This window comes from Aquarana catesbeiana, linkage group LG12 (assembly GCF_042186555.1).
Source record: "Aquarana catesbeiana isolate 2022-GZ linkage group LG12, ASM4218655v1, whole genome shotgun sequence".
Lineage (NCBI taxonomy): Eukaryota > Metazoa > Chordata > Amphibia > Anura > Ranidae > Aquarana > Aquarana catesbeiana.
The window spans coordinates 81,438,157-81,457,878 of record NC_133335.1 but is presented as its reverse complement, the minus strand read 5'-3'; the positions used below and the strand labels follow the sequence as shown (position 1 = coordinate 81,457,878).

The 19,722-nt window shown below is 47.6% G+C and overlaps 1 protein-coding gene across 1 annotated transcript in view; it reads right to left on the bottom strand.

Moving 5' to 3' along the window:
- MYO15B (myosin XVB) overlaps positions 1 to 19,722 on the bottom strand; it is a 233,436-nt gene that overhangs the window by 104,935 nt on the left and 108,779 nt on the right. The window contains exon 13 of the mRNA XM_073608123.1: positions 4,347 to 4,436. Coding sequence (XP_073464224.1) covers positions 4,347 to 4,436 — 90 coding nt within the window. The remainder of the gene's footprint in view (positions 1 to 4,346; positions 4,437 to 19,722) is intronic.

Genomic DNA, 19,722 nt, shown 5'->3' with positions numbered 1-19,722 from the left:
TTTTTTAAATAACAAACATATCATACTTACCTCCACTGTGCAGCTCGTTTTGCACAGAGTGGCCCCAAACCTCGTCTTCTGGGGTGCCCCGTCGGCTCTCGCGGCTCCTCCCCACATCAGATAACCCCCTAGGAAAAGTGCTCTTGAAGGATAATAGCTCTGGGGGATATATCGTTGGAATCCAATCAAATCCAATCAAAATGGATCAAATCGGAATGGTCAGGGGTGGGAAGTAGGGCCCCCCAGGGTTCTGTGCTGGGACCAATCCTGTTTAATTTGTTCATAAACGACCTGGAGGATGGGGTAAACAGTTCAATCTCTGTATCTGCGGATGACACTAAGCTAAGCAGGGCAATAACTTCTCTGCAGGATGTGGAAACCTTGCAATCTGAACAAATTAATGGGGTGGGCAACTGAGGTTTAATGTACAAAAATGTAAAATAATGCATCTGGGTGGCAAAAATATGAATGCAATCTGTACACTGGGGGGAGAACCTCTGGGGGAATCTAGGATGGAAAAGGACCTGGGGGTCCTAGTAGATGATAGGCTCAGCAATGGCATGCAATGCCAAGCTGCTGCTAACAAAGCAAACAGAATATTGGTATGCATTAAATAAGGGATTAACTCCAGAGATAAAACGATAATTCTCCCGCTCTACAAGACTCTGGTCCGGCCGCACCTGGAGTATGCTGTCCAGTTCTGGGCACCAGTCCTCAGGAAGGATGTACTGGAAATGGTGCGAGTACAAAGAAGGCCAACAAAGCTAATAAAGGGTCTGGAGGATGTTAGTTATGAGGAAAGGTTGCAAGCACTGAACTTATTCTCTCTGGAGAAAAGACGCTTGAGAGGGGATATGATTTAAATTTACAAATACCATACTGGTGACTCCACAATAGGGATAAAACTATTAGAGACACGTGGCAAGAAAAGAGGTTTAACCTTAAACTACGTAGAGGGTCCTTTACTGTAAGGGCGGCAAGGATGTGGAATTCCCTTCCACAGGCGGTGGTTTCAGTGGGGGGCATTGATAGTTTAAAAAAAAACTATTAGGTAAGCACCTGAACGACCGCAACATACAGAGATATACAATGTAATACGGACATATAATCACACACATGGGTTAGACTTGCTGGACTTGTGTCTTTTTTCAACCTCACCTACTATGTAACTATGTAAATTGGCTGAACCACTGAGGCGGTATACTCATAGTGAGCAGTCAATGCTCACTGATGCGCATAAAGACCTTGGGAGGTCTTAATATCTGGAAAGCAAATATCTTTGCCCTATCTATCCTGTGGTTAGCACTGGGTGCACCGATTGAAATTGGATCGACACGTTTTCAAGTTCACTTTAAGGATTGTAGCTGGAATTCTGGACTATCATTTCTTCCTTTCTTCCATTTTATTCTATTTGATGGACTTTGTACACTTTATGCAGATAAGGTTATGTTTGACAGCGCAACACGTTATTTGAATTTTTCATTTATGATGTGTACATATTTGTGAGTGCTGCTGTTTGTCACTTATCATTTGAGTTAATAATTTATATACACTGAGCGCAATATCTTTTTGCATATATAAACCCTGGTTGGATCTTCCAGGTCTCGCACCGCATCAGCTGGTGCTAAATAGATTATTGGAGGGCTAAAGCATTACAGGGAGATCTACATCTAGTGAGAGCTTTTTCCTATAGGAACATTCATTTATTTATTTATTTTTGTTTCTCTCTCTTGTTTGTTTATTTACATTATAATTTGATGAGACGCAAAGTTTATTTTACTGGTGATTACTTTTGTACATCATTCAAGGCTCGCATATATTGTAGATCCTATTTGGGCTGATGCAGATTTGCATGTAATGTACTAACTGTACTAACATAGATTGTTGTATTGATTATGATGTAGATGTTGGAATTTTTAACTTTTTTTGTCTTCCAATAAAACGTATTTTTCTTGATTAAAAAAAAAGTAGGTTGCACAGAAATTGTACAACCAGATTGTATAGCTAGCTTTAAGATTGTGGTGAATGGGACTGCTAACAAAGGAACAGTGCAAACTGCAGCAGATTCATGACACCATTACTTGTTGCTGCAGGAAGCCACATAAAAGGTAACGTAGTCTACACAGGGAAGCCAATTCACTGAGAAAAATGTGTTGTAGGTAGAACAAAATAGGGGGGCTATTGTACAAGGCTTAAAGCGTTTCTTAACCCCCCCAAAAAAAAAGGATCCTGCTCCTTTAAAGCATGTTATATGACACAGTGCTTGTCCTGTGTCATTTGGCCCCCTGTAACACCTAAAAAACCTGGCTAATCCTGCCAATTTCTCCCCACCCCTCTGTAAACTGACCACAGTGTATCATGGTTGCTGAGCCCTGACACCGTGGTCAGTTTATGTGCCTCCGTCATCCGCAGCCTGCTATCTGCTCTCCTCTCTGCTCCTGTGTCCTCCTCCCCCTCCCCTCTCTGTCTGTGTGTGAGCTGCCCTTCCCCCCTCCTGCTGCTCTCATAACACTGACCTGTATACACCATCAGCACTGCCTCCTATTGCAGTGTCCCCCTCTGTGAATGATTTATACAGTAAATATAAATGCTGTAAATACCTCATTTAAGAGCCGAGATTGCGATCACATGACAAGCCAGCTCTCTACTTCTTTCCTCCTCCCCTCCAGACTGACATCAGCAGAGTACTCTCAGCCCCGCATCTCTCAGAGGAGAAAAGGAAAAAGCTGGCCAGTCATGTGATCGCAATCTCGGCAGTGAAATGAGGTATTTGCAGCATTTATTTTTATAAATCACACAAAGAGGGGGATAATACAAAAGGAGGCAGTGCTGATGATGTATACAGGTTAGAGTGGCTTAACAACCACTTTAAACTATAACAGAGCTTGCAGTTCATCCTCATGGGGATGGCCTCAGGGCAGCATGCCTTAAAGATGGCCATAGGAAAAGGAAGCCCATGCAGCTTGGCCCATATTTTAGATTTATTTTGGCTGGGACTAAAACATACAATTAAAAATATACATATTTTTACCAGGTAACCTTTAACATATTTAATGCAAATGTTTTATATTTTTATTCAGCCGGCGGGTTATATTTTTGGAACCCATTCATGATTATCAAGCTCTCCTTAGCCACTCTGTCATATAAAATAGTTCAACAGCTCATGTTAAAATTTACACAACTAAGTGGGCCATAGAACAGACAATTCCCCCTCCCTGTCTGCTCTGCTCGGACAGTCATATAAAGTTTCAATCAGAGAGAGAGAATCTGAAGACAAAAGGTTTGTGCAGCTAAACTCATAGAGTGCTATGACACCAGTGCCATAGGTGTATACTCTTTTAAATGTTTATTTGTAAAACAAAAATTTTATATAAATAATAAAAATACAGGAAAGAAAACTACCAGATTACAAAGCGTAAATGTAAAAAAAGAAATTGTTTTCTTTAAAGGAAAAATTTAGCTAAAATGTCGCTTGCCCTCACTTCCTGCCTACCAAACCTATCGTAAACTAAACCATCCCCCAACCCCAACCAAGTGCCCACTTACCTCTTTCTAAAGGAGGAAGCCTTCTATGTAGTTTACATCCTCCATTCAGAAGTCTTCTTGTAACTTCCCACACACTTGAATGGGATACTCCAATGGTATTGGTATGGCCCATTCAAATCAATGTGAAGTTAATGAAAGTATGGGCTGCTCCAAAAAGACTTCTCACTGGAGCGTGTAACACCAAAGAATGTCATTGAAGCAAGGTAATTGGGCATCTGGTGGGGTTTTTTAGCTTAGTGTAGACTAGGTGGATAGGAAATGGGAGCGCAGATTCTTTTTTTATCTAAACCTGAACGTGTCCTTTAAAGCAGGGGTCCCCAACCCCTGGGCCACAGCCGGTGCTGGTCCGTGGCCTATTGCTGACCAGGCTGCAGGAGATGTTGCTGACCAGCAGGAGATGAGCAGCGACCACGGTCTGCACAGGGCTATCACAGACTGTGGTCGCTGCTCACCTCCTGCTGTGTGGCCATGCCTGTGTGTGTCCTCTCCCGACTCCTCTGCCCGCCCGGTCGACAATGTCATCCTATCAGCAGGACAGGGGGCGGGAGGAACAGCAGATCAGAATGGAGAGCTCCTCCTACCCCCTGCCCTGTTGATAAATTTATACTTAGATAAAAAAGTAAAAAATTGTTGTATATACATAGAAAATTGGGGCAGACTCAATGGACCACTTGGTCTTTTGTTCTGCTGTCACCGTTCTATGTATACTATATCTATCTAGTGCTCTCTAGTTTTAACATACCTCCTGCCTAAAATAGTCCCTACATACAGGGCTACATTACTTCTCTTTTTAGACTTACCTGGCATGGTGGGCATCATTCCCATTGTAGGCATCATGCCATTCATTGCTGGCATAGAATATGCTGACATTGCGCCAACCCCAGGGTAACCTGAAAAAAAGAGGTACATTAAAATACACTCAGAAAAAGAAATGTCCACAAAAACCTAATTTATCAGTTTAGAGACAGCAGCTTAAAGTGGTTGTAAAGGCACAAGGTTTTTTACCTTCATGCATTCTATGCATTAATTTGAAAAAAACCTTCTGTGTGCAGCAGCCCCCCTCCCAAGCCCCCTCTCGATCCAGCGATTGCCACGAGAGCCTTGCCTCTCCAGAAACTCACACTCTTGATTAGCTTTTGGCAGCAGCTGTCAATCACAGCCAGTGAGCCAATCAGGAAATGGAGGGGCGGGGCCGAGTCATGGCTCCATGCATGAACGGACACATAGAGCCGTGGCTCGGGTGCGCGCCTGCTTGCTGTGGGGGCACCGGGCAGGAGGGAGGGGCCAGGTTCGCCGACGAGGGACCTAAGAAGAGGAGGATCGGGGCTGCTCTGTGCAAAACCATTACGCAGAGCAGGTGAGTATAACATGTTTGGTTTTTTTTTGTTTTTTTTTTAAAAAGAAGGTTTTAATATTGCTTTAAAGTAGATCTAAACCTTGTCTGAATGACATTTAGGTTGCTAAAGTACCAGTTATCATTAACTGTATTCTTCCAGTGTGGCAGGGGTTAATACAGCTAAAGGGCTGTCAGGAGCCCTTGTTAAGAGAGCTCGACTATGACCACCCTTTCCTTCCAGATTCGCCTTTCAAAGAAGTTGTAATACAGCTTTTATGAATGACACAGGATCTCTGAAAGGGGGACAGGTAGATGACTGATAGCTCTTCCCCCTCCATACAGCATCTATAAATGGTGGATGGATGTCCCTTGTGCTGATGTTTCTGTAATTTTATGTAAACTTAAAGTGGAGTTCCACACAAAAATGGAACTTCCGCTTTTCGGAACCCTCCCCCCCTCCGGTGTCACATTTGGCACCTTTCAGGGGGGAGGGGGGTGCAGATACCTGTCTAAGACAGGTATTTGCACCCACTTTCGGCATAGACTCCCATGGGAGTCTATGCCTCTTCCTGTCAGTCCGCGCTGTCTCCTGGGAAACACACAGCTCCCAGGAGATAGCGCAGCGTGACTCGCGCATGCGCAGTAGGGAACCGGGAGGTGAAGCTGCAACGCTTCACTTCCTGATTCCCTCAGTTAGGATGGCGGCGGCAGCTGCCGAGAACCGAGCGGGTTCTCGGCGTCGCCTGCCGACATCGCTGGACCCTGGGACAGGTAAGTGGCCATGTATTAAAAGTCAGCAGCTGCAGTATTTGTAGCTTCTGGCTTTTAATATTATTTTTTTTGGCGGTTTAGGTGGACCCCCGCTTTAAGGCTTTAACATGTGCAAAAGAAGGAAAATGGTAAACATTTTCACAGCCACCATCACATTTTTATTGTATTTATTACAGATTTATTTGCACATATCGTATTATGCAGAATACAGGGTTTAGGAGTGCGTTGTGCTCACAATGCAGGGTTCAGGAGTGCATCAGCCTCAGAACGCAGGGATCAGGAGTGCGTTAGGCTCAGAACGCAGGGATCAGGAGTGCGTTAGGCTCAGAACACAGGGATCAGGAGTGCGTTAGGCTCAGAACACAGGGATCAGGAGTGCGTTAGGCTCAGAACACAGGGATCACGAGTGCGTTAGGCTCAGAACGCAGGGATCAGGAGTGCGTTGGGCTGAGAACACAGGGATCAGGGGTGCATTGGGCTCAGAACGCAGGGATCAGGAGCACGTTAGTCTCAGAACATAGGGATCAGGAGTGCGTTAGGCTCAGAACACAGGGATCAGGAGTGCGTTAGGCTGAGAACGCAGGGATCAGGAGTGCGTTAGGCTGAGAACGCAGGGATCAGAAGTGCGTTAGGCTGAGAACGCAGGGATCAGAAGTGTGTTAGGCTGAGAACGCAGGGATCAGGAGTGCGTTAGGCTGAGAACGTAGGGATCAGGAGTGCGTTAGGCTGAGAACACAGGGATCAGGAGTGCGTTAGTCTCAGAACACAGGGATCAGGAGTGCGTTAGGCTCAGAACACTGGGATCAGGAGTGCGTTAGGCTCAGAACACAGGGATCAGGAGTGCATTAGGCTCAGAACGCAGGGATCAAAAGTGCGTTAGGCTCAGAACACAGGGATCAGGAGTGCATTAGGCTCAGAACGCAGGGATCAGGAGTGCGTTGGGCTAAGAACGCAGGGATCAGGGGTGCATTGGGCTCAGAACGCAGGGATCAGGAGCACGTTAGTCTCAGAACACAGGGATCAGGAGTGCGCTAGGCTCAGAACACAGGGATCAGGAGTGCGTTAGGCTCAGAACACAGGGATCAGGAGTGCGTTAGGCTCAGAACGCAGGGATCAGGAGTGCGTTAGGCTCAGAACGCAGGAATCAGGAGTGCGTTAGGCTCAGAACGCAGGGATCAGGAGTGCGTTAGGCTCAGAACGCAGGGATCAGGAGTGCGTTAGGCTCAGAACGCAGGGATCAGGAGTGCGTTAGGCTCAGAACACAGAGATCAGGAGTGCGTTTGTCTCAGAACACAGGGATCAGGAGTGCGTTAAGCTCAGAACACAGGGATCAGGAGTGCGTTGGGCTGAGAACGCAGGGATCAGGGGTGCGTTAGGCTCAGAACGCAGGGGTCAGGAGTGCGTTAGGCTCAGAACACAGGGATCAGGAGTGCGTTAGGCTCAGAACGCAGGGATCAGGAGTGCGTTGGGCTGAGAACGCAGGGATCAGGGGTGCATTGGGCTGAGAACGCAGGGATCAGGAGCACGTTAGGTTTATAACGCAGGGATTGGGAGGTGGGGGGTAATGTGAAGGGTGGTAGAGGACAGTGCTATGGGGTGGCCCTGCCCATAACAGTGTCCTTTGCTGCCCCCTTTCCTACCCCCCCCCACACACACACAGTCGTGTCCTCTGCCCCCCCCCTTTCCCCTATAGCAGTGACCTCTGCCCCCCCTTTCCCTCTCATAGCAGTGTCCTACCTCACAGCCGAGAGCAGAAGGCAGCACAGTTCTGTACAGAGGCCGGGAGCGGGAGCCAGCAAAGTGACTTTCCATATTAGCAAGCTGGTGATTGATTGCTTAGGACCGCCTTGTGTCCTAGCAACCAATCACCAGAATTTAATTTCAAAAGTTAATTTGGGCAGCTCCTCCTCCTGCCCTCTGTCCTGAGCTAAGTCGGGTAAATGACCTTGGTGGGTCGTATCCAGCCCGCGGACCGTGGTTTGGGGACCCCTGTATTATGAGGTGACAATGCTCTGGCCTTGTCTTCCACAATCTCGTGCCTATAAATCACCCTGTCACTGGCTCACCCAAAGAAAACTATGAGCTTCTCTGCTAATGCACATTGCCCAGGCATATACCACTCTTGTTGTCATTTGAAGCAGACAGATCCACTCCATTAACCACTTGAGCCCCGGACCATTATGCTGCCTAAGGACCAGAGGTCTTTTTCCAATTTGGCACTGCGTCGCTTTAACTGCTAATTGCGCGGTCATGCAATGCTGTACCCAAACGAAATTTGCGTCCTTTTCTTCCCACAAATAGAGCTTTCTTTTGATGGTATTTGATCACCTCTGCAGTTTTTATTTTTTGCGCTATAAACGGAAAAAGACCGAAAATTTTGAAAAAAAATGATATTTTCTACTTTTTGTTATAAAAAAAATCCAATAAACTCAATTTTAGTCATACATTTAGGCCAAAATGTATTCGGCCACATGTCTTTGGTAAAAAAAATGTCAATAAGCGTATATTTATTGGTTTGCGCAAAAGTTATAGCGTCTACAAACTAGGGTACATTTTCTGGAATTTACACAGCTTTTAGTTTATGACTGCCTATGTCATTTCTTGAGGTGCTAAAATGGCAGGGCAGTACAAAACCCCCCCAAATGACCCCATTTTGGAAAGTAGACACCCCAAGGAAATTGCTGAGAGGCATGTTGAACCCATTGAATATTTATTTTTTTTGTCCCAAGTGATTGAATAATGACAAAAAAAAAAAAAAAAAAAAATATTTACAAAAAGTTGTCACTAAATGATATATTGCTCACACAGGCCATGGGCATATGTGGAATTGCACCCCAAAATATATTCAGCTACTTCTCCTGAGTACGGGGATACCACATGTGTGGGACTTTTTGGGAGCCTAGCCGCGTATGGGACCCCGAAAACCAATCACCGCCTTCAGGATTTCTAAGGGTGTAACTTTTTGATTTCACTCTTCACTGCCTATCACAGTTTCGGAGGCCATGGAATGCCCAGGTGGCACAACCCCCCCCCAAATGACCCCATTTTGGAAAGTAGACACCCCAAGCTATTTGCTGAGAGGCATATTGAGTCCATGGAATATTTTATATTTTGACACAAGTTGCGGGAAAGTGACACTTTTTTTTTTTTTTTGCACAAAGTTGTCACTAAATGATATATTGCTCACACAGGCCATGGGCCTATGTGGAATTGCACCCCAAAATACATTTAGCTGCTTCTCCTGAGTACGGGGATACCACATGTGTGAGACTTTTTGGGAGCCTAGCCGCGTACGGGACCCCGAAAACCAATCACCGCCTTCAGCGTTTTTAAGGGCGTGAATTTTTGATTTTACTCTTCACTGCCTAACACCGTTTCGGAGGCCATGGAATGCCCAGGTGGCACAAAACCCCCCCAAATGACCCCATTTTGGAAAGTAGACACCCCAAGCTATTTGCTGAGAGGCATGGTGAGTATTTTGCAGCTCTCATTTGTTTTTGAAAATGAAGAAAGACAAGAAAAAACTTTTTTTTTTTTTCTTTTTTCAAATTTCAAAACTTTGTGACAAAAAGTGAGGTCTGCAAAATACTCACTATACCTCTCAGCAAATAGCTTGGGGTGTCTACTTTCCAAAATGGGGTCATTTGGGGGGGTTTTGTGCCACCTGGGCATTCCATGGCCTCCGAAACTGTGATAGGCAGTGAAGAGTGAAATCAAAAATTCACGCCCTTAGAAAGCCTGAAGGCGGTGCTTGGTTTTCGGGGTCCCGTACGCGGCTAGGCTCCCAAAAAGTCTCACACATGTGGTATCCCCGTACTCAGGAGAAGCAGCAGAATGTATTTTGGGGTGTAATTTCACATATTCCCATGGCATGTTTGAGCAATATATCATTTAGTGACAACTTTGTGCAAAAAAAAAAAAAAAAAAAAAAAATTTGTCTCTTTCCCGCAACTTGTGTCGCAATATAAAATATTCCATGGACTCGACATGCCTCTCAGCAAATAGCTTGGGGTGTCTACTTTCCAAAATGGGGTCATTTGGGGGGGGTTTTGAACTGTCCTGGCATTTTATGCACAACATTTAGAAGCTTATGTCACACATCACCCACTCTTCTAACCACTTGAAGACAAAGCCCTTTCTGACACTTATTTTTTACATGAAAAAGTTTTTTTTTTTTGCAAGAAAATTACTTTGAACCCCCAAACATTATATATTTTTTTAAAGCAAATGCCCTACAGATTAAAATGGTGGGTGTTTCATTTTTTTTTTTCACACAGTATTTGCGCAGCGATTTTTCAAACGCATTTTTTGGGGAAAAAACACACTTTTTTAAATTTTAATGCACTAAAACACACTATATTGCCCAAATGTTTGATGAAATAAAAAAGATGATCTTAGACCGAGTACATGGATACCAAACATGACATGCTTTACAATTGCGCACAAACGTGCAGTGGCAACAAAATAAATACATTTTTAAAAGCCTTTAAAAGCCTTTACAGGTTACCACTTTAGATTTGCAGAGGAGGTCTACTGCAAAAATTACTGCCCTCGATCTGACCTTCGCGGCGATACCTCACATGCATGGTGCAATTGCTGTTTACGTTTGACGACAGACCGCCGCTTGCGTTCGCCTTAGCGCAAGAGCAGGGGGCGACAGGGGTGCTTTTTTTTTTTTTTTTTTTTTTCTTTATTATTTTTTTGCTTTTTTATCTTATTTTTAAACTGTTCCTTTCATTTTTTTTTTTTTTAAATCATTTTTATTGTTATCTCGAGGAATGTAAATATCCCCTATGATAGCAATAGGTAGTGACAGGTACTCTTTTTTGAAAAAATTGGGGTCTATTAGACCCTAGATCTCTCCTCTGCCTTCAAAGCATCTGACCACACCAAGATCGGTGTGATAAAATGCTTCCCCAATTTCCCAATGGCGCTATTTACATCCGGCGAAATCTAAGTCATAAAATGCTCGTAGCTTCCGGTTTCTTAGGCCATAGAGATGTTTGGAGCCACTCTTGTCTCTGATCAGCTCTATGGTCAGCTGGCTGAATCACCGGCTGCATTCTCAGGTTCCCTGTTGAGACAGGAGAGCCAGAGAAAAACACGGAAGACGGTGGGGGGGGGGGGGCATTCCCTCCCACGGCTTGTAAAGGCAGTCTAGAGGCTAATTAGCCGCTAGGATTGCTTTTACATGAAAGCCGACCGCTGGCTGAAAAGAATGATACCAAGATGATACCTAAACCTGCAGGCATTATTCTGGTATAACCACTCAAAGTCGTGAATGGCGTACCTGAAGACAAAAAAATGGTTAACAATAAAGCACAGTAAACAGTAAAGTATAAATAATTACATACCTGAAAAACAAACATGATAAAACATAATAACAATAACAATAAAACACTGCAGAATAGAATACAGTAAAAAAAGAGCAGAACAATAGAGAGAGAGAATAGAGAGAGAGAACAATAAAACGACAACTATTTTTTTTTATTTTATATATATATATTTTTTTTTTACACTTTTTTTGTAACTGTAACTTTTATAACGGTAACCGGTTCCAGGTTCGGGTCTCTCAAAATGCGATGGCATCTTGGGAGACCCTGTGAAAGTGTGCCTAGTCTGTGCAATGCTGTACCCTACGCTAATACTCAACTAGTGAATGGTAGCGTTCAAAACATTCACCAATGCAAAGACCAGGATTGTCAGGACAGGAGGGACAATAATAGCGGGTGTCACGCCTATATTCGCGCTTGCTGCAGACACAACATCTTTTTGGGGGGGTTCGTTGGGTAGGGGTACTCGGGAGGACATAAAGAAAATGCCTCTCATGCAGCCGACTGCATTTGGTTGGGGATGTGAATGAGGGAAGTACGGGCGCTGCAGAAGTGGTGGGTTCCCAATTAGGATTGGCGAATGCAGCAGGAAGGGCACTATGGGCACGACGGGCCTGTGTTTGTCTTCTTGGTGGCAGCGGGACACTACTTGTGCTTGCCACCTCACCAGCTTGAACTGCACTTATGGGACTCGCCACGTCACCAAGTGTTACTGCAGTGCTGGTTTGACTACGACCGGGGTGTACTACGCCGCTGGTGCTTGCCAGTTCAATAAAAAGCTTCCAAAAAAACTGTTAGCGATCGCAGGGATCAGGTCTGACTCTGCGAACGCTGCAGTTATGCGTTTAGTGTTTTGTAAGTGTCAGTGATCGATCGATACTGCACTTGGGTGGGCTGGACTGGGCCGGGCGGAGGGGCAAAACGCAGGTGCTAGCAGGTATCTGGGCTGATCCCGCTAACACTGCGTTTTTGGGAACCCTAAACTGCTGGGGACGCTAGTATAGATCTGATCGGATCAGATATTGATCCGTTCAGATACTATACCACTAAAGGAGGCGTATGCTGCGTGCGTGGGTGTTAGTGGTACTGGCGCTAACCTGACGCTGCCTGGGGCCGGTGCTTGCTAGTTCACCAAAATGCTACCAAAAAAACTGTTAGCGATCGCAGGGATCAGGCCTGACTCTGCGAACGCTGCAGTTATGCGTTTAGTGCCTTGTAAGTGACAGTGATCGATCGATACTGCACTTGGGTGGGCTGGGCTGGGCCGGGCGGAGGGGCACAACGCAGGTGCTAGCAGGTATCTGGGCTGATCCCGCTAACACTGCGTTTTTGGGAACCCTAAACTGCTGGGGACGCTAGTATAGATCTGATCGGATCAGATATTGATCTGATCAGATACTATACCACTAAGGGAGGTGTACGGTGCGTGCGTGGGTGTTAGCGCTACTGGCGCTAACCTGACGCTGCCTGGTGCTTGCTTGCCAGTTCACCAAAATGCTACCAAAAAAACTGTTAGCGATCGTAGGGATCAGGCCTGACTCTGCGAACGCTGCAGTTATGCGTTTAGTGTTTTGTAAGTGACAGTGATCGATCGATACTGCACTTGGGTGGGCTGGGCGGAGGGGCAAAACGCAGGTGCTAGCGGGTATCTGGGCTGATCCCGCTAACACTGTGTTTTTGGGAACCCTAAACTGCTGGGGACGCCAGTATAGATCTGATCGGATCAGATATTGATCCGATCAGATACTATACCACTAAGGGAGGCGCATGCTGCGTGCGTGGGTGTTAGCGGTACTGGCGCTAATCTGACGCTGCCTGGGGCGACGCATATCACCGCCGGGCGATCAGGGGGCTAAACCTTTATTCGGTAATAAACGGCGGGTGCCCTGACACTATAAAAAATAAACAAACTAACCAGCGTCACCCGTAACGGTTATACGGTGATCAGTGGTGAAAGGGTTAACTAGGGGGCAATCAAGGGGTTAAAACATTTATTAGGTAGTATATGGGGGTCCCTGTCACTATAAAACGCTGACGGCGAACCTAAATATTTACCTCACTAACTAGCGTCACCAGTGACACTAATACAGCGATCAGAAAAATGATCGCTTAGCGACACTGGCGATGGGGGGTGATCAAGGGGTTAAAACTTTATTAGGGGGGGTTAGGGGGGTACCCTAGACCTAAAGGGGGGTAATACTCACTGTCCCAACACTGTAACTGTCACAAACTGACACTATGCAGTAATCAGAAAAAAAAAAAAAAAAACCTGCTGGTGTCAGTTTGTGACAGGGGGGGGGGGGTGATTGGGGGGGGATCGGGGGGCGATCGGGGGGGGGATCGGGGTGTTTTGTATGCCTGGCATGTTCTACTGTGTGTGTAGTGTGTTGTACACTTACATTGATGTCTTCTCCCCTCGGCGCTGGAACGGAATACCGAGCCGAGGGGAGATGACATCATTTCCTTTGCTGCTGTTTAGCATACAGCAGCAAAGGAGTGTTCCCATTGGCCGGCGGCGATCGCGAGGGGGGGGCCACGAACGGATGGCCTCCCCCTCATCTCGGATCGCCGGGGAACAGAACGGGACCGCTTCGGGCACCGGGGGGGGGTCCGATCGGACCCCCCACCCGCGAGAGGCAAATCACGTACATGTACGTGATTTTGCCTGCCCGTGCCGCCTTGCCGACGTAAATCGGCGTTAGGCGGTCCTTAAGTGGTTAAAAGCCCCCCAACTCCCCAAGGTCATAAATCACAAATTTTTCATTTCCACTGTTATTACTCTGAACAATCTTGAAGTTTGTAGACTTACTTTGCGAAGATCCCCACACATTTACTCACTGAATTCTGTGACATGATTTTACTATGCCCTGTGAGTTGGCACTGCTGTGTCACACATTTCACAGAGCCTGCCTTCATGAGATATGTAGTCTTTAGAAATGGAAAGTAAACAGAGGAGAAGCTGCAAAGCATGCAGGGAATCCAGGAAGTTGTGGAACGAGATGGCCATCAGACAGGCGGAACTCACAACATGAAAGGACATTTTTCAAGTAAGCTTATATTGGATTGTGAAATATAACTGATAATTGTTTGTATTGTTATTACAATGCCAATGTTAAGAAAATGAAAGTATCCTGTGACCATAGAACTTCTTTAAATGCAAGAACCAAGGTAATTTGACATGTGATCCTATGGGAAGACTGTTGCTAATAATTAAGACAGGCTCAACTGCAACCAAAATATATTTTGAGAAGGAAAGATTTATAACAGGGGCGTAACTAGAAATAGCAGGGCCCCATAGCAAAATGTTGTATGGGACTCCCCTGCAAACAGCCCCCCCCCACAGCTGCCCTAGTGTCAATGCAGCGTGAGCTGTGCCACATACAGCATGACTTGTGCACAATGCAGCGTGACCTGTGCCCCATGCAGCGTGACCTGTGCCCCATGCAGCGTGACCTGTGCCCCATGCAGCGTGACCTGTGCCCCATACAGCCTGGTCTGCCTGTGCCCCATACAGCCTGGTCTGCCTGTGCCCCATACAGCATGACCTGTGCTCCATACAGCGTGACCTGTGCCCCATACAGCGTGACCTGTGCCCCATACAGCCTGGTCTGCCTGTGCCCCATACAGCCTCACCTATGCAGAGGAAGAGGCAAGCCACCCGGATCAGCAGAGAGCGGGGTTGCCCGCTGTAATAGCTTTCATTTGAATTTCCCGTCTTCCCGGGGCTCATCGGCACATAGCCCCACCTCTTGGCCCGACGCCTTTGATGACGTCACATGTCCCGCATTGGATCGGCGTTCTGTCTATCAAAGGCGCCGGGCCAAGAGGTGGAGCTATGTGACGTGAACCCCAGGAACACTGGAAGTTTTAATGAAAGCTCTTACATCGGGCAATTCAGCTCTCTGCTGATACGGACAGCTCGCCTTTTTCTCTACTCTCTCTTCCCCTGGCTGGGAGACTGTGCCGGCGGTGCTCTCATCCTCACTGGGCCCCACTCTGCTGCGGGCCCCATAGCGCCCGCATGGGTCGCTATGGTGGTAGTTACGCCCCTGATTTGTAACCTCTGTTTTTTAATGCAACCTGTGTTCTGTTGGGGAAATGTTATTTTACCTTTACTGGCGACCACACAGGAAGTGAGGAAATCTCTACAATGGTCACACAGATAACAATAAAAACTTGACAGAGGTCCTCACCCTAGCCTTTACCCCATGAGTTCCCGTTAGAGAGATTTTGCTCGCTTCCTGTCTCTGAAGAGGGTAGCAAGTGGGAGCAAGGAAGGGAAAATCTACCCAAAGGGTACAGAAATAGTAAAAAAAATAGACAAAATAGGCCTCATTCACACGGGGAAATATGCTCCGTGCCCCATCTTTTATCTGCACAGGGGTGCGCAGATGCTGTGTGCAGCCCCATGCTGGCATCCTGTTTTGGTCTATTTGCTGTGTGAGTGCAAGTCCCGAACTCACCCTGTCTAGAAGTCTAGGTGTACAAGCACCTTCAGGGTTAGACCCCAGAAGTTGCTCTGAGGTTGGTGACAGCTCGCATAGAATCTCAGAACAGCTGGCTGTTCCCCTCTACTTTCAGCATGACTGAAGAACTTAACACTGCTGAAAGAGAACTTTGCTTGAGAATTTGTCGTCTAATGCCTGTGTGTGTTTTGGAGTATCCTGCACCCTCATTCCTCTACCCACCTGTGTTCAAGTACTGCAATAAATCTCCAAAAAGACACCCCTAGACTTAACCTTTGTCGGTGTGCTCTGGAAATTGGTACCTGGGCTCTGTACAAATAAGGAAGACCTGGGTTATTTCCAGCGGCCCTTCCCACAATAATATCCTACAAATTATATGGATTTGACTGTTCCCTGCAATATTCAATAGGAGACCATAGGAGTTTAATAAATCCTTGGATTTCAACACAACAGATACCTCTGTCCCAAGGGCACCAAGTAAAAACACAAGACTAGTACACACTGCCAAGTCTCTTAAGAAAGCCCGGAGCAATAGCAATGAAGTGGATAGGCGCAGGGCGTGCGTGACGGGGTTAACGGGGAGATTAACTATGCTGAGGGGTGGATTTATTGAGCCGAGGGGGAGGGGCTAGAGGAATACATAAAAAGTGACTCCGCCTGGGATGAGTCACCAAAGCGTGGGGGAAAGTTCAGGAGAGCAGCAGCATGGCAGAGGTGGAGAGGATTCTGGCCCAGCTCAGAGAGGAGGCATCGGTTTGGGGCCCCGAATGGCTACAGGAAGCATTGGGGTCAGCGTTAATGAGTCCAGTGTCAGCGGCCAGTGTGGGCGGTAGGAGCGGCACCCGGTCACGCAGGGCTAGGCCGCCTGAGCGGTATTCACCGGAACATCAAGCAAGTACACAGCGGCAGCCGGGGGGGAGCCAGGAGGGACCTCCGGCTGGCCCACCGTCAAAACGGGCGACATGGGTGGACAGCGGCAGCCCGGGGAGGATACCCGCCCGCCAAACAAGATCGTTCAGGGGACGGCAGGAGAGGGACAGGGCCGCATTGATGCCTAGCAGTGATGACGAGCGTGCAGGCCCCGCCCCCAGGTTTCCAGTGGAGGTGACAGGGTTTATGCAGAGGAGGGATGCAGATGGGATCTCCGGGCCTTCCGCGGCAGGGGAACAACAGCGGCCTGATCGAGGGCAGAGGGAGCAGGTTACTGGGAGAGCGGAGGCCGGCAGGACTGAGGTACCCCACACCGGTCCTGGCATGGCTGCCCAGAAATCGATGAACGGGCGCGCTGCGCAGAGAAGGGGGAGGATGTCTGCGGCAACCACAGCCTTCTAAAAAAGAGGACGAGGAGAAGAGAAGATACAGGTTAATCCCGCGAACATTTGCAAATTGGCTGCAGGCGTTCGCCATCATGGCGAGTGTCATTGGAGAAAAGCATCCTGAACACTGTTCGGCGCTGTTTTTTTATCAGGATTCAGTTGGGGAAGCTTATAGGGTTTATGGTGGGACAGCGTGGCTGAGATATGATGAGCAGTTCCGTCAACGGAGGGCGGTGTGTCCGGAGCTGAGATGGGACCACAAAGACATAAGCTTATGGATGCGCCTAATGACGACTGCGCGGGCACCGAAACAGTTTTTTCAAGGGGGGGGGGGGGGGCGGTGGACCTTCGGCCCAGGGACAATCGGCCGGAAACAAAAAAGGGGTGTGTTGGCAATACAACACAGGGACATGCAAGTTCGGGGTTGCCTGTAGGTACAAGCATGAGTGTTCAGGGTGCAGTGGAGCTCATCCAGCGTCCAGATGTTTCAAACAGGGAAAAGGCTGCGCTGGGGAGGCTGGACACAAGAGGGAGGACTCCGGTGAAAGTGGAAAGGATGCCGTTTCTTGGTAGGTATCCAGATAGAAAAGCGGCACATTTACTGGAGGAAGGTTTCACGGTAGGATTCCGAATCCCCTGTTCGTTGGAGGTAGTTCCCCCCATATCTCCCAACCTGCGGTCCGCTTTGCAACATCCAGATGTGGTTTCCGAGAAACTACGTAAGGAGGTTGCACTGGGGTGGATGGTGGATCCTTTTCCGTCGGCGCCTTTTGGCTGATCTGGTCGTGTCACCATTGGGGGTAGTGCCTAAGAAGGAACCCAATAAATTCAGGCTCATTCATCACCTGTCCTTTCCAAAAGGGGGGTCGGTGAATGATGCCATAGATCAGGAGGCGTGCTCAGTGACATATACGTCATTTGATGCGGCTGTAGGGTGGGTGCGCCGTTACGGAAAAGGGGCCCTGATGGCTAAGGCCGATATAGAATCGGCTTTTCGGCTGTTACCAGTCCACCCTGACAGTTTCCGGTTGCTCGGCTGTCATTGGGGCAATGAGTTTTACGTCGACCAGTGTCTACCGATGGGTTGCTCTATATCGTGTGCGATATTCGAGCAGTTCAGCTCTTTTGTAGAATGGGTAGTACGGGATGTGTCGGGTGTGAATTAGATAATTCATTACTTGGACGACTTCCTGTGTATAGGACCGGCTTCTTCCAGAACCTGCGCGGTGCTTTTGGAAACACTAGAGCACATAGCGGACAGGTTTGGCATTCCTTTGGCGTCTTAAAAAAAACGGAGGGACCTTGTACGGTCATCACGTTCCTAGGCATTGTCCTGGATTCAGAATCAATGGAATGCAGGTTACCGGAAGAGAAGATGGCGGACTTGAAAAAAGAAATTGCAGGGCTGATCGGATTGCGGAAAGTGCAATTGTGTTTGCTGCAATCGGTGTTGGGCAAGCTTAATTTTGCGTGCCATATTTTACCTATGGGGAGGGTGTTCAGTCACAGACTGGCAGCGAGTACGGGCGGAATTAAGTCCCCAAGACACTTTGTGCGCTTGGTCAAGACACATAGGGATGACTTGAGGGTATGGCATACCTTTTTGGAGTCATTCAATGGCCGAGCGTTATGGATGTCGGGGCCGGTTAGTAATTTTGACCTGGAGCTCTTCATGGACGCAGCGGGGTCCACAGGTTTCGGAGCTTTTTTCCAGGGACAATGGAGCGCAGGTCCTTGGCCACGGACGTGGATCGAAGCGGGTTTCACAAAGAATTTGGTGCTGTTGGAATTATTTCCAGTAGTGCTTGCGGTGGAATTGTGGGGAGCATCATTCAGGGATCTGAAGGTGCGTTTTCATGGTGACAATTTGGGGGTGGTGCAGGTAATCAATAGGAATACGGTGTATTCTCCGCCGGTCATTAGATTACTTCAACATTTGGTGTTGAGATGTTTACAACTGAATGTTTTCATTCATGCTGTCCACCTGCCAGGTGTGGAGAATGTGATAGCTGATGCATTATCTCGCTTCCAGTGGGACAGGTTCCGAGAGTTGGCACCGGATTCGGAGCAGCAAGGGGTACCTTGTCCCGAGTGGTTGTGGGGGATAGCGTTGGAGTCATCGCGGGATGGATAAAGCGGTCGGTAAGTGGGTCCACGTGGTCAGCATACACGAAGGTATGGAGGGAGTGGTTGGCGTTTGTGCAAGAGGTGGATGAGGAGCCGACTGGGCAGGCAGTGTGGTTACTCGTTTTGTACTACGTCGCAAGATAGATGGAGGAGGGTGCGTCGGCCTCCGTAGTAAATGCGCAGCTGGCAGGTTTAGCTTTCTTGTTTAAATTACAAGGGCTGCCTGATCTCACAAAGGATTTTTGGGTACGGCAGGCCGTAAAAGGTTATCGGCGATCGGTGGTCCGGAAGGATACCAGGAGGCCTGTGACCTTTGAGATTCTGCTGGGTATTGTAGCCAGGCTGGGGGAAGTGTGTTCCTCTGAATTTGAAATTAATTTGTTCAAAGTGGCTTTTTTGTTGGCGTTCTTTGGGGCGTTTAGGATTGGGGAATTGGTCAGCCCTTCAAAGAAGGTACATGGGGGACTTGGGAGTCAGGAGGTGGAGTGTAGTGATGGAGGGGTGTCCTTGTGGTTACGAAGATCAAAGACAGATGAAGCTGGAAAAGGGAGGTTGGTACAGGTGTATCCAATTTCGGGTTCGCCTATATGCCCGGTGGGAGCGGTAAGGGTTATCATGGGGGTTCGCCCGGCGATGCTAGGCACTTTTCTGGTACATGAAGATGGAACGCCTTTGTCGCGTTTCCAGTTTGGGTCTGTTTTTAGAAAATGCTTAGAGAGGTTGGGTTTGGAGTTTAAAGCATTTTCATCTCACTCGTTCAGGATAGGGGCAGCCACAGAGGCAGCTAGACAAGGGATGGATGTAGAAGCGGTAAAACGCATTGGGCG